Genomic DNA, 14624 nt, shown 5'->3' with positions numbered 1-14624 from the left:
CGATATGAAATTAGCCTGAATATTTATACGTGAGACCCACAAAAGACAGAGAGCTGGGCACTGCCGTCCCAAGAGCGCTGTGATGTTCAGCCCCCTTTAAACACGCATAAATGATTGAAATGTTCAAGCGACGTGGATTTCACGTGTTTAGTTCTTAATATCAGAGAAATTACGATAGCGCTAAAGGTAGAGGCACGTCGTTAAAGTTAAATGCATGTCAGCAATATGAATATATTACTGTGTTCCGGTGGAACGTGGTAGAAAGATACCTATTAAAAGCTCCGCAGATGGTTCCTATCCGTGGAACGTTTAAATGGTGCAATATAACGGCCACGTTAATACCAGCCACAAATTACCATACCTTCTATCAACTACGACTTCCATATCGATCCTCCAAGTTCAATCGTCAGCGTGCACGGAACAAATTACCACTTTTCTTTTTCTCGTTAATGCATAGAAGCTGTCGCAAGCTGCGCGAGCGTAATGGATCGTGTTATTAACACGCAATCTTTGTGTTCGTTTCTGTTCAGTGTTCTTTAGTATTCGTGGCATGAAGTTGTAGCAGATTGCGTCTGCAAAGAGTAGTAACATCTGTGAGAGTGATGTGAAAGTTAGATACAGACATTAATCAGATGAATGACACAGGATTAACTTGCAATAATTTTTACGCAGCCCGTTCATTTGCCTCATCACCGTTCCAGTTTGCAGCTTCTCGAAGTAAAGATAAAAGTTTCGTCCATACACAGTTTGGAAAATTTTTGGGTGGCAATCGCTGGAGAAGGCAAACTAGCCGATTTGAAGTCTGCAGACGATCTGCGTATACGTTCATCTCAATGGTACACTTTCTGGGCACGATATTCACAGATCGCTTTTACACCTGTTCACCACCATGTATTTACACCTTTTACACCATTCGCCTGTTTAGCAACATCATTATAAAAACGTGGGTTCTCGTATTTCGCTCACCGCATTTCTCAGTCTTATTCTCTCGGTCTTCATCCAGTCTCTTCTGGAAATAATTCTCGAAGAACTCTCGGATGTGTTCGTCTCCTGCGCAAGAACATGCGACAAAGATTCGTGATCAGCACTTGAACAAGAAATGTTTAAAAGAGATGTTATAAACACCACACGCAAACTGAAAAGCGCACTCATTTTCTTTCTCTCTTCTTTTGCAATGAAGCACTAGTACTGGCTAAGACTATTTTAGGCGCAGGTTTTAAATCTTTATGAATTCTTCGCTGGCCGCCTTAAGCTGGAGCTGTTAGCGAAAAGTACGTTTTAAAAAGGGATTATTTGACACTGCTTTTATTTCGCCATTCTGTAAGTATAAATAAAAGGTTGATATAAGTATTAATTAGCTATTCATTTCAATTAGTAATTGTTTAGCTGTTTGTTTGCTTGCTTAATTGATTGATGGGATGGGGAATTATATTTCACAGGTCTTTCTTTACGACTTAGGCTGGCATAATAGATGTCATTAACCTCTCTTTCAGGAGTTTTCTTTTATAACAGCTTACTTCTTTTGTAATGAAGAGCGAGTCTTTCAAGGCGATGAGCGTAGGCCATGACAGCATCAACCTTCACTTCGTTGCGTTTGCTTTCCCATGGGCGGTATTGTTCAAGACGTGTTCCATTCTCAATAGCTTGTCATCTTATAGTGTATGGTAAGCTCATTGCAGCTTTTGCATAATACCTGAAGCGATTGCCAGTGCCACTGGCTACGAGCGTGAAACCACAGCGTCAAGAAGGAAAGAAAAATAAAGAGAGAAGAAGAAGTCGTGCAGCGAATGCGTGGACTACAGATAGTCATGTGATGAACGGCGCTTAGATCCATGCTGTCATGCTACAAGGATTCTGTTTGTGGTCCCATAATTATGTATGTTTACGATAGCATGCTTACGTTACCAAAGCGATAAGGGTGGTGATTTTAGCGCATTGATTAACGCGTGGTTGTCGTGTTCATAGGAACGTTTTTGTGTATACAAATAGTTCACTAGGACGGTCCAACGTCCATTTTTCACGGGAAACTGAGTATTACCTTGGCAGCAGTAACATCTTTCGTAATCGTCAAACTTTATCGTGCTGGCACAAATATTTTTGCCGTCATTACAAGCTGTCGGGCTTTGCCAGAGGGATTCTATGCGTGTCTCGCTACCTACTGGAAAAAAAATTAAGAAAAAAATATTTTACGTCCATTTCGCATTACTGCGGTGGTAATGTTACCCCAAATTTGTGGATCTATGGGACCTCATATACGAAACATTTTACTACGAGGTAGACGTGCGGTACGGTAATGGGTGTGCCAGACGTTGTCATCGGTGGGAATAAGTTCGATGCAACTGCGATAAACGAATGAAATAAATATATCAGCCGTGTCAGGCTGCGTCCAGCTGCGATCCACGTGATTACGGCCCTGAGGACAGTGTAGATAATCTCTTTTGATATCGTCTATGTTTCTGTGGAAATAAACTTTTGTTCTGCCTACCAACCAGTTTTACTATTAATTGTTTTTTCTGTAAGAAAACGAGACCTTATCTTTATTTTATGTCATGCAAAGGGCTTTTCATCTCAGTTAGCTACTAGCCTCATACTTATCAGTGCAGCCTGAACAAAGAAAAAGACGAATGCTAACGAAATGACAGCGAAATAGGAATATTTTCAAACATCTTTCAGATTGTTAGTACGCAGAATGCTCGCCTGTATGGCATCTAAGTGACTTCAACTTATTGGGACATGCAGAATATCGCACATCTGGTCGCTAGTGAAATGAAGAAGCTGTGCGGAGTCGTAGGAATGGATATTCCAACACGTGGCAAAATCTAAACGAAATACTCCCGCGCTAGAACAGAAAGCCTTTGTTTCGAAGTAAGGGACGTGCGGGGTTGAGATTAGATCTGTCCTCGGCAGTGATTGTACAAAGATTTTTTAGAAAGGTCGCCTCATAAGGTACGACGAAACATCGCAACAACTTTTATTTATCGGAGTAAGGCGACAAGTTAGAAAAAAAGAAGTTTCTGTCGAAAGCGATTTGAACTGCCCAAGTTTTGTTTGTCTGTTCGGGCGAAATACTTTTTTTTCGCGCAAAGAATTTCGCGTAAGGGCTTAGACTTAATAAAAAATGCAAATGAAAGTAATTACGAGGAAAGGGGCGCCGGTACGATGAATATAAAGAAAGTCAACATTTCTCATTAGACCGACAGGATAGCCGACGACGGTTTTACTTGAAGGGCTCCTGTAAATCTGCATTTAAACATAGCAAACTTTGCTTATAGACTGCAAGCTGTGAAGCGCCCTCTAAGCAGCGTTTTCCTGAAGCAATTTTTCAAGTCGGCTCATTATTGGAGGACATGGAAGAAATTAACTGTCCTTTTATCATGCTGCTATAAGGAGCGAGCGTCACTGTCAATGGAGACACTCTCTCCTTCTGCTTTTAGCAGCGTTGCCAACTGGTGTTCATCTTCCTGTATTCTCCCACGCTGGAGCCGAGAGAAGCACCGCTGCCTAAGCCCCGCCCCTTTTCTTGCGGCGTTGCGCCTTCCGCATGTAATGATTAGTCGCGGTGAGTGACGAAGCAGGCACTGCGGTAATGCGTGTGTTCGTGTGAGCATGGCTCTATCTGGCGGCGTGCGAGCCGCCTCGAGAGTGAAGGAACGCGGCGTTTGGTTTGCAAGTTATCCTGTATCTGCGGCCCGCTCGGCAGACACGATTGTCTGTGCCTCATGTATACGCTGCGCTTATTTGATAAAAATCCCGAACCATGAAGCCTGCTTCACTTCCGCCAAAGCTCGCCGCGGCACTGCACAATCTCCGGGATCTGCCCACATTTTTGTCTTACGTGACGGAGGGTTGTTCTCGTTGGGCAACCATAGAAATGCTTACGCATTAAAAAAGAAAGGATTCAGTTGTTTGTACTTGGTTACAGCTGGGAACAGCCTAACAAGGTTTAGGAGAACTAAGAGAAGAGGAAATAGAAGCTTGGGCACTTCTAAAAATTTCGCTTAGCTGCACGGCCATGACACGGCATGAACGGGCTACATCGCCGGTACTTCGTTTTCACCAAACTTTCGAAACACTGAGTGAGGCTCTTGTGCAGACAAAGTTACAGAAGCGGTCCAAATTCCACGTCAAGTGAGCGGCGAGAAATTCTCAGCCTGACGGTTTCGGCGTGTTTGTTTATTTTATTTTATTTTTTAAGCACCGTCGCATGGAAGACCACAGCGCACTCGATAAAGTAAGTATCAAGAATTATTTTGAAGTGTGGCCTCAAATAAAGCATTGTCTGGCATTGCCACAAATAGGCAGCGCTTATACGACGTGGGCTGCATTTTTATGCGCCTCTTCGTGCGCACTTAATAGGTTACGAGACACTTATTAGTTATACATCGGCAGCTGCGGCTTGCGTCGCATCGTAAGACGCGACCCTTTAGGCGTTCCTTGCGAAACTATGCCCCCTTGTCGCCAGGCGAGGTATACACTTGGTAGAAACCAAGCAACGGCACGCAACCGATTTCTTCACATCTTCCATCATTAGCGCAAGCAACCCACGCACTTTTGCCAGATGTCATGGAGCGCATAGACAAGGAGGAGGTGAATAACTGCTATACATGTTATTCAGTATCTGTGGTGGCGCAAGCGCGTGCGCCTTTTTTTCACTCGATTGTTGGCGAGTGTTCAAGAGCAATATCGTGGGCTCATCAAGACCTGCTGCGCAGTGTCTCCAGACGTCGCCCTCACTAATGAGCTAGCACGCTCTTATCATCTACGAAGTTCACCAACCCTAAAGTTCGGTTGGCGTCTATAAGTTTCGTGTTCGAGAGTTTTCATATCGAGGAGGCGGAAAGTAGAAAATAGGCTAAATTCATCTTCCTTAACCGTGGCCAGAACGAAAGGAACGATAAAGTATTCTTGCGCTCGCTGGGATTAAAATGTGTTCATTAAGACCGCTATGCTAGTTCGTGGTGGTGTGAAATTTAGTCTCTGATGGCTGGTATGCAGTCACGTCGTCTGAGAAAATCCCTGTCCTGAAAAAAAAAAAAAGAAAAGCACCTGTCGGATCATGTTGCGCTTCGCGTGGAAAAGCAGGCCTCATAATTGGACACGTTCCTGCTTAACACAGCGCGTATGGGGAACGCAGATCGCTCGCGGTTTCGTTAATAAAGATTATACGGGTCAGTGCCCTTCGTGCCGCTCGCACTCAGGCTCCCCACCTCTCAGCTCAAATTGAACAACCCCTGTAGCGTCAGCGGAGGGCCAGGTCAAAAGCGTGTGATATATCCTCGGTCGTGTATAAAATAGATGGTGCGTCCACTACCCCAAGTGCAAGTAAAGGTTGTGGGAAGCTGCTAAGATCTATCCTATGGACATAATAAAATTGCGTTAGGTGCGTCCGTTGCGGAGTTACAGACGTATACTTTCAGCTAGCTCAAAGTGTTTTCCTATTTACAAATTTTCCTCAGCTGTTCTGTAACATTTCGAAGTTAAAAAAAATATCTGCTCCCGAGAGCCCCTGTAATGTCACTTCTTCAGTTCCACTCAGATAAAACTAAATTACTACAAATTGCACCAGCCAGTGAGATGCACTAAAACTGGAGTTAGGGCTTTCTGGTTACTCGCACTGAAACAATGAAAGAAAGAAAGAAGCGTTAAGAAAAGGTCGTCCTGTTGATTGAGAAACCTTTACTTTGCCCATAAAATGCATTTTTTTTTTTTAGTTTTATGTTTATTCGGACGAGGAGAGACTCAATTAAAGCATAATTTAACGATTCGCAAAATAGTAAGCGCGAACTTCTGTTTTCCAACCTCGACCTCTCTTTCACAGATTGAATTTATCACTCTAAATGCGCACGCCCTCCCTCGTCCAGGGAAAAAGTACGGGCGAAAACGCGTCTAAAGCGTTTGTTGCGTTTCGCCTGCGACACGTGGTTTTGCCGGCGCGACTGCGGCGGGGCGGCAGACATTTTGGCCCGATCGTCGTCGCCGCAACACTCATCGCCAGGTGTTTCCAGGCGCGACTGCGGCGGTGCGACCGCCTAGGGATCATCCTCGCATTCCAGTCATTGTGCCCGAAACAGGCGATGCCAAAGCAGGGATCTCATTCCAGTTATTGGGCCCGAAACAGGCGATGCCAAAGCAGGGATCTCGTTCCAGTCATTGTGCCCGAAACAGGCGATGCCAAAGCAGGGATCTCATTCCAGTTATTGGGCCCGAAACAGGCGATGCCAAAGCAGGGATCTCGTTCCAGTCATTATGCCCGAAACAGGCGATGCCAAAGCAGGGACCATCCTCTCATTACAGTCATTGTGTCCGACCGGCAGCGCCACGACAGGGTGCTACGAGATCGTGCTCGACATGGTGCTACGGCATCGCTACGACAGTGTGCGTCACCATTAGCCCATTGTACATTCACGTGCTCGTCTTTTGAGGGGTTCCTTCTTGCCCTCAACTGCGAGAGTATAAAAACAGCTGCCCCCGGACGCCAAAAGGAGGGCTCCGATTTCTTCTGTTGAGTGAAGTGCTCTCCCGTCTCTCTACTTCGGTCAAACCTGACCGCCAACTCTTTGCGATGTTAAAATAAACAAGTTGTTTCGTTGTTACCAGTCGACTCATGCTTTGCCGGGACCTTCGGATGCTTCCAGTTGTACCCCAGGCCGCCAGGCCAACGCTACCCTTGGGGCTTGCGACCCAGGTACAACCACGGGCGTCAGCGCCGAGTTCCCAACAGATCGTACCAGCGGTCCGATCCAAACATCTGGTGGCAGCGGTGGGATCGCGACAACGGAGGCCAGCAGCAAAGAGATGCAGTTGACAGTATGCTGAGCAGCTCAACGACGATCCGGGAGCAGTGCAACGAGCCCTGTGTGATGACTGGTTGCCTGCAGCGGAACGACTGCGCGGAATTCCTGCCTGCGAGGTTTGGTGAGTGCGGGACTTTCTTCTTCTGAGCTTTGCCAGGCTTTTTGTTAGTGTTAGAAACAGAGCTGGTAATTGTGGTTGTCGTTGCTGCCGGGTTAGTTTGCGGCAAGACAATAGTAAGCAGTAGAGAAAGCAGCATTCAGAGCAGCCATGGATTTGAAGTCGTTGCGCAAACCGAAATTGTTGGAGCTTGCAAGAGAGTTGGGTCTGGATGTCTCAGACAAACTAAGAAAACCTGAACTGCTAAAGGCCATTCTTGAGTTAGAGGCTGAGGATGACGAGCTGTCGGAATGCCTTGAGACTATTGAAGAGAGGGAGACTGCAAAAAGACAGGAGCGCGAACTTAAAGAACAAAAAGAGAAAGAAAAAGAAGAGCGTGACCATCAACACGCTTTGGAAATGAAGCGTCTCGAGATAGAGATGGAACGCGCTCGTAATGGAAGTCAGGCACACGGTGCAGGAGAACGCGTATTGTTCAAAATGACTGACCTAATGCGGCCGTTTAAGCTTGGAGAGGACATTGGTTTGTTCCTGGTTAACTTTGAGCGAACGTGCGAGAAGCAGGGGTTCTCTCGGGAAACGTGGCCACAGCGCTTGCTCACTTTGTTACCCGGCGAGGCGGCCGACGTAGTCGCTCGCTTGGATAGAGAGGAAGCAGAGGATTTCGACAAAGTAAAATCGAGTCTGCTAAAAAAGTACCGGCTGTCTGCGGAGGCGTTCCGTCGGAAGTTTCGGGAAAATGAGAAAGGCAGAAGTGAGTCATATACAGAGTTTGCGTATAGGCTTATGTCGAACATGCAGGAGTGGCTCAAAGAAGAGAAAGCGTTTGGTGACCACGATAAAGTTCTGCAGTGCTTCGGGCTAGAACAGTTTTATAGTCGGTTACCGGAGAACGTGCGATACTGGGTCTTGGATAGGCCAGACGTGAGTACGGTGGCTAGAGCCGCTGAGCTAGCCGAGGAGTTTGTGACGCGTCGAGCTCGCGGAGCTAAGGACGGTCAAAAGGGTGAATTTGGCTCCAAGTCTGAGAGGCCAAGGTTCACGCCCATGAGATTTAAGGGGGACACGCGTAGTGAGGATGCGAGTGAAAGCAGTCCGACCAAACGTAAAGAGACGGCGGCAGCCAAACGCAGAAAGCGGTTCGAGATGAGGCGAGCGCGCTTGTGTTATACGTGCCAGAAGCCGGGTCACTTTTCGGCGCAGTGTCCGGAAACAACACCAAAAGTTGTTTTTTTTTCAATAGGCAGCACTGACGAGAACATGAAGCTTCTCGAGCCTTACATGCGAGACCTCCTCGTGAACGGGAAAGAGTGCCGAGTGCTTCGCGATTCCGCAGCTACGATGGATGTAGTTCACCCATCTTACGTAGAACCCCATATGTTCACGGGCGAGTGCGCGTGGATCAAGCAAGCCGTGGAAGCTCATAGCGTGTGTCTTCCAGTAGCAAAGGTGCTTATTGAAGGACCTTTCGGAGCGCTTGAGACGGAGGCGGCAGTGTCATCTGTGCTGCCACCCCAGTACCCGTACCTATTTTCAAACAGGTCCGATCACCTCCTGCGCGAGAAGGGGCTTTTGTTTGGTGAAGCTAGTGTTCAGGCCTTAACCAGATCGAAGGTTCGGGAGCTCGCTGCAAAGGCGGTAGTTGCGGGGCCGACGTTATCAAACAACGAAAAAGCGTCAGAGGCGCAGCAAGCTGACATTCAGAGCACGCCCGAACTGAATAAAATTGAGTCTGTAGCGTTGAAGGCGCCAGATACTGGAGAGGAACCGCCCGACACGGGAAAGTTAGAAGAGCTATCTACAGATTTGCTCATCGCGCCTACGTCAGACGGACTTGATAGGTTGCTAAAAGTCAGCCGGTCGGCTTTGATAGCCGAGCAAAAAAAGGATGGCAGCCTGGAAAACGTGCGCTGCAATGTCAAAGAAGGTATCGCCAGGAAAACTGCGCGTTTTGTGGAAAGAGGTGGAGTCCTGTACCGGAAGTATCTAGACCGCCGAGGAGTGGAGTTCGATCAGCTGGTCGTGCCTCAATGCTATCGTCAGGATCTGTTGCGCTTGTCGCATGGGGGTTCGTGGTCCGGACACCTAGGAGTTAAGAAAACTAAGGACCGTCTCTTGCAAGAGTACTATTGGCCAGGGTGTTTTCGGGACGCAGACCATTTCGTGAGGACATGTGACACTTGTCAGCGGGTGGGCAAACCAGGGGACAAATCAAGGGCGCCGTTGAAATTGGTACCTATCATTACGGAGCCTTTTAGACGGCTCGTTATTGATACTGTGGGACCTCTGCCGGTAACAGCCACGGGGTACAGACACATTTTGACTGTGATCTGCCCAGCGACAAAGTTCCCTGAAGCAGTGCCGCTTAAAGAACTCAGCTCAGTTGAGATAGTTAATGCACTACTGTCCATATTTGCGCGAGTTGGTTTCCCTGCTGAAATCCAATCAGATAAGGGCACAGTGTTTACTAGCGCTTTGACGACAACTTTTCTCGAAAGGTGTGGGGTAAAGCTGTTACACAGCTCAGTGTACCACCCACAGTCGAATTCCGTTGAGAAGCTCCACTCCGTCATGAAGCGCGTGTTGAGAGCGTTGTGTTTTGAACATCGAACTGACTGGGAGCTGTGTCTGCCTGGGGTGATGTTTGCTTTAAGGACCGCGCCGCATGCGGCTACGGGGTTTTCGCCAGCTGAACTGGTGTACGGTCGCTCGCTTCGATCTCCGCTTCGCATGCTTCGAGAATCATGGGAAGGTAGGGGCGACGACCCAGTCGTGGTGGAGTACGTACTTAAGCTCCTCGAACGCTTAAGAAGGGCACAGGAGTTGTCAGGTGAAGCAATGACAAAGGCCCAGCAGAGGGCCAAGGTTTATTATGATCGGACAGCCAGGGCCCGTCGTTTTGAGGTTGGCGATGAGGTCATGATATTGCGCACATCGCTAAACAACAAACTAGACGTGCAGTGGGAGGGCCCAGCACGAATTGTTCAGAAACTGTCGGACGTTAACTACGTGGTAAGTCTGCCAGGAAAGCGGAAAGCACAGCAAGTTTACCACTGTAATCTGCTCAAACCTTATAGACAAAGGGAAGCAGTGGTGTGCATGATGGTAAACGTTCCTGAAGAGCTTCCGGTCGAGCTTCCGGGACTAGGCTCAGTGACGAACAGGGAAGACACCGGTCAAGTCATTAGTGACCTTATCAGTAAAGCACCGCTGTCGCCCGAGCAGAAAACCGAACTACACCAGCTATTACAAGAGTTTCAAGGTCTGTTCTCTGAGAGGCCTGGTAGGACTTCTGTACTTACTCATGATATTGAACTTACCTCCCCAGAGCCAGTACGATCCAAGGCGTATCGGGTGTCACCCCGCCAGAGCGATATTATGGAGGCTGAGGTAAAGAAAATGCTACAGCTCGGTGTTATTGAGGCAGGTGAGAGTGATTATACCTCCCCTTTGATTTTAGTTGAGGTACCGGGCAAGGAACCTCGTCCTTGCGTCGACTACCGCAGGCTTAATTCCATCACTAAGGATCAAATTTATCCGATCCCTAACATCGAGGAGCGCCTTGAGAAAGTTAGTAGCGCTCAGTTTATTTCCACCCTAGATCTTGTCAGGGGTTATTGGCAGGTTCCACTTACAGAAGAGGCTAGTAGGTATGCGGCGTTCATTTCACCAATGGGAACATTCCGTCCTAAAGTGTTGAGTTTTGGTTTGAGGAACGCGCCATACTGTTTTTCAAGTCTCATGGATAAAGTGTTGCGGGGACAGCAAGAATTCGCTTTACCGTATCTAGACGACGTAGCGATATTCTCCGCATCCTGGTCTGAGCATATGACACACTTGCGGGCAGTGCTAACCCGCCTGCGGGAAGCAGGCTTGACAGTAAAGGCTCCTAAGTGCCAGTTAGCACAGGCCGAGGTTGTCTACCTCGGTCACGTGATTGGTCAGGGTCGTCGCCGCCCCTCTGAAATAAAAGTGGCCGCTGTGCGAGACTTTCCGCAACCGCGCACAAAGACCGATATTCGGTCGTTCTTAGGTGTCGCCGGCTACTATCAGAGGTACATCCCTAGGTACTCTGATATCGCGGCTCCCCTGACGGATGCTCTAAGAAAAACAGAGCCTCAAACAGTCGTCTGGGACGAGACCAAGGAAAGAGCTTTTAGCGCCCTAAAGAGTGCCCTAACAAGCCAGCCTGTGCTACGATCGCCAGACTATACAAAAGGGTTCATTGTTCAGTGCGATGCTAGTGAGCGAGGCATGGGCGTTGTACTGTGCCAACGGGAAAATGGAGAAGTAGAACACCCCGTCCTGTATGCTAGTCGTAAGCTGACCAGTCGTGAGCAGGCGTATAGCGCCACCGAGAAAGAGTGTGCATGTCTCGTGTGGGCCGTTCAGAAATTGTCATGCTATCTAGCCGGCTCGAGGTTTATCATTGAGACGGATCACTGCCCTCTCCAATGGCTGCAGACCATCTCTCCCAAAAATGGCCGCCTCCTGCGCTGGAGCCTCGCTTTACAACAATATTCCTTTGAGGTGCGTTACAAAAAGGGGAGTCTCAACGGTAACGCCGATGGCTTAAGTCGAAGCCCCTAACGTAGGAATCAGCCTCAAAATTGTTTGTTACTGATGTTTTTCTTCCTGAGGCAGGATTTTTTTTTAACATATTGCTTTTGTTTAGGGTTTCAAAGTGATGATATGCTTTCTAGTGCAATTTTTCAATTTGTGGACGCGTTCTGAGTGATGCTAGACTACTGTAGGGAACTAGGCAGTGGTATAAAAAGGGGAAAGAGCCTGGCAGGGCTTAGTGAGGGTTGTGCCGTGCTTGCTGACTGAGCGGTTGAGTTTCAGCGTAGTTCTAACGCTTGCCGGGAACGAGAACAAAAATGTGAACTCTCCCGAAGTCACTTTGCAGTGTCCCGTGCGAACCTGAGCAAGAGAACGAGGCCTTCTCTGTGCGCTGCGCTCAAGAAACGTCGAGGGACGCCCGACTTCGGTTATGAGCATCATCGAGCGACATCCCTCCGGACAGCGGATGCAGTCCCCTGTCCATCGGGATCTCCTTCCCCCGGCGGGGCGGTCTGTTGCGTTTCGCCTGCGACACGTGGTTTTGCCGGCGCGACTGCGGCGGGGCGGCAGACATTTTGGCCCGATCGTCGTCGCCGCAACACTCATCGCCAGGTGTTTCCAGGCGCGACTGCGGCGGTGCGACCGCCTAGGGATCATCCTCGCATTCCAGTCATTGTGCCCGAAACAGGCGATGCCAAAGCAGGGATCTCATTCCAGTTATTGGGCCCGAAACAGGCGATGCCAAAGCAGGGATCTCGTTCCAGTCATTGTGCCCGAAACAGGCGATGCCAAAGCAGGGATCTCATTCCAGTTATTGGGCCCGAAACAGGCGATGCCAAAGCAGGGATCTCGTTCCAGTCATTATGCCCGAAACAGGCGATGCCAAAGCAGGGACCATCCTCTCATTACAGTCATTGTGTCCGACCGGCAGCGCCACGACAGGGTGCTACGAGATCGTGCTCGACATGGTGCTACGGCATCGCTACGACAGTGTGCGTCACCATTAGCCCATTGTACATTCACGTGCTCGTCTTTTGAGGGGTTCCTTCTTGCCCTCAACTGCGAGAGTATAAAAACAGCTGCCCCCGGACGCCAAAAGGAGGGCTCCGATTTCTTCTGTTGAGTGAAGTGCTCTCCCGTCTCTCTACTTCGGTCAAACCTGACCGCCAACTCTTTGCGATGTTAAAATAAACAAGTTGTTTCGTTGTTACCAGTCGACTCATGCTTTGCCGGGACCTTCGGATGCTTCCAGTTGTACCCCAGGCCGCCAGGCCAACGCTACCCTTGGGGCTTGCGACCCAGGTACAACCACGGGCGTCAGCGCCGAGTTCCCAACAGATCGTACCAGCGGTCCGATCCAAACACGTTACTATTACAATAGCACGTCTTCATACTTCCCCCCCACCCCATATATGGCTCGTGATACGTGAATGGCTCGTGATACGGCTTGAGCCGATCTACGTACACAGTTTCGCGGCATCGGCGACGCAGGTCCGTAGGGGGCGTCAGAGGTTCGATAACGTAGTTCACCGGAGAAGTTTGGCGTAGAACCCGGTAAGGTCCATGGTATCGGGATACAAACTTGGAGGAGACACCTTGGGTCGAAGTAGGAGGCACCCACAACCAAACGAGAGCTTCAGGCGAAAACTGGTGGTGGGGGCGCCCGTCGTCATGACGAAATTTCTGTAGCGCTTGTTCTTGCGTTCTAAGAGACCCAGCTAATTGCCGACATTTTTCTGCATACCGGGCGGCTTCGGAAACCGGTGTACACTCTGATAAGTCGGGACGGTAAGGAAGAATAGTGCCGATGGGAAATTATGGTTCGTGGCCACATAGAAGAAAGAAGGGAGAAACGCCCGTCGTTGAGTGGGGTGCCGTGTTGTAGGCGTACGTGACATAGGGAAGGATGAGGTCCCAGTTGGTGTGGTTGGAGGCGACATACATCGAAAGCATGTCGCCAAGAGTTCGGTTAAAGCGCTCTGTCAATCCGTTTGTTTGCGGGTGAAACGCGGTGGTACAGCGATGAATGACACGGCATTCATCGAGAAGTTCTTGAATGACATCGGCAAGAAAGACGCGGCCTCGGTCGCTCAGGAGTTCGCGGGGAGCGCCGTGACGTAGCACGAAGCGTTGAAGCCGAAAGGAGGCAACGTCACGAGCCGTCGCGGCTGGTAGAGCGGCCATTTCTGCACACCTAGTGAGGTAGTCTATAGCTACAATGACCCGGCGATTGCCAGCAGCTGTGTATGGCAGAGATCCGTATAAGTCTATCCCAACCCGGTCAAAGGGTCGCGAAGGGCACGGCAAAGGTTGCATTGGTCCCGAAGGGCGGCAAGGATCAGGCTTGCGGCGTTGACATTCAATGCAAGAGCGAATGTACTTTTGCACAAATGTGCACATACCACGCTAATAAAATCTATGACGTAGTCTGGTGTAGGTCTTGAAGAGACCAGCGTGTGCGCACTGAGGGTCGCTGTGGAAAGCGACACATACATCAGTGCGGAGCTGCCGGGGTATTACAAGCAGCCATTTGCGGCCGTCGGAGCTGTAGTTACGGCGATAGACGATTCCGTCGCGGATGGCGAAGTGCGAAGCTTGTCGGCGTAACGCTCGGGATGGTGGGCGTGCAGGTGAATCAGAGATGTAATCTGTCAAAGATGAAATCGAGAATTCCTTGCGCTGCTCCAAGGCCACGTCGACAGAAGCGAATGGGTCGTCTAGGACGGAGACACTGACAATGTCGGCGTGGACAGGCGAGCGCGAAAGAGCATCGGCATCTGCGTGCTTCTTGCCTGAGCGGTAGACAACCCGTACATCGTACTCTTGGAGCTTCAGTGCCTACCGGGCAAGGCGGCCCCAGGGATCCTTGAGAGACGATAACCAGCAAAGTGCGTGGTGATCCGTAACGACATCGAACGACCGGCCGTACAGGTATGTACGAAATTTTGTGATGGCCGAGATGATCGCTAGATATTCTTTTTCCGTGACTGAATAGTTCGCTTCAGCTTTCGTGAGAGTGCGGCTTGCGTAAACAACAACATATTATTGGCAGCCGGGTTTTCGCTGGGCGAGCACAGCGCCGAGACCAACACCGCTAGCATCCGTATGGATTTCCGTGGGAGCAGTTGGATCGAAATGGCGCAGTATCG

The 14624-nt window shown here is 49.3% G+C and overlaps 1 protein-coding gene and 1 long non-coding RNA gene across 3 annotated transcripts in view; one reads left to right on the top strand and one right to left on the bottom strand.

Moving 5' to 3' along the window:
* Positions 1-14624, bottom strand: part of LOC142585536 (follicle-stimulating hormone receptor-like) — a 74197-nt gene that overhangs the window by 37848 nt on the left and 21725 nt on the right. For both annotated transcript variants that reach the window (XM_075696352.1, XM_075696353.1), the window contains exon 4: positions 967-1050. In XM_075696352.1, the coding sequence (XP_075552467.1) occupies positions 967-1050 (84 nt within the window). The remainder of the gene's footprint in view (positions 1-966; positions 1051-14624) is intronic.
* The window catches only part of LOC142585537 (uncharacterized), a 58589-nt gene continuing 57939 nt past the window's right edge, over positions 13975-14624 (top strand). Inside the window, exon 1 of the long non-coding RNA XR_012829104.1 lies at positions 13975-14406. This is a non-coding gene — a long non-coding RNA (uncharacterized LOC142585537). The remainder of the gene's footprint in view (positions 14407-14624) is intronic.

Source organism: Dermacentor variabilis, chromosome 6 (genome assembly GCF_050947875.1).
Source record: "Dermacentor variabilis isolate Ectoservices chromosome 6, ASM5094787v1, whole genome shotgun sequence".
Lineage (NCBI taxonomy): Eukaryota > Metazoa > Arthropoda > Arachnida > Ixodida > Ixodidae > Dermacentor > Dermacentor variabilis.
This window is presented reverse-complemented; position numbering and strand designations above follow the sequence as displayed.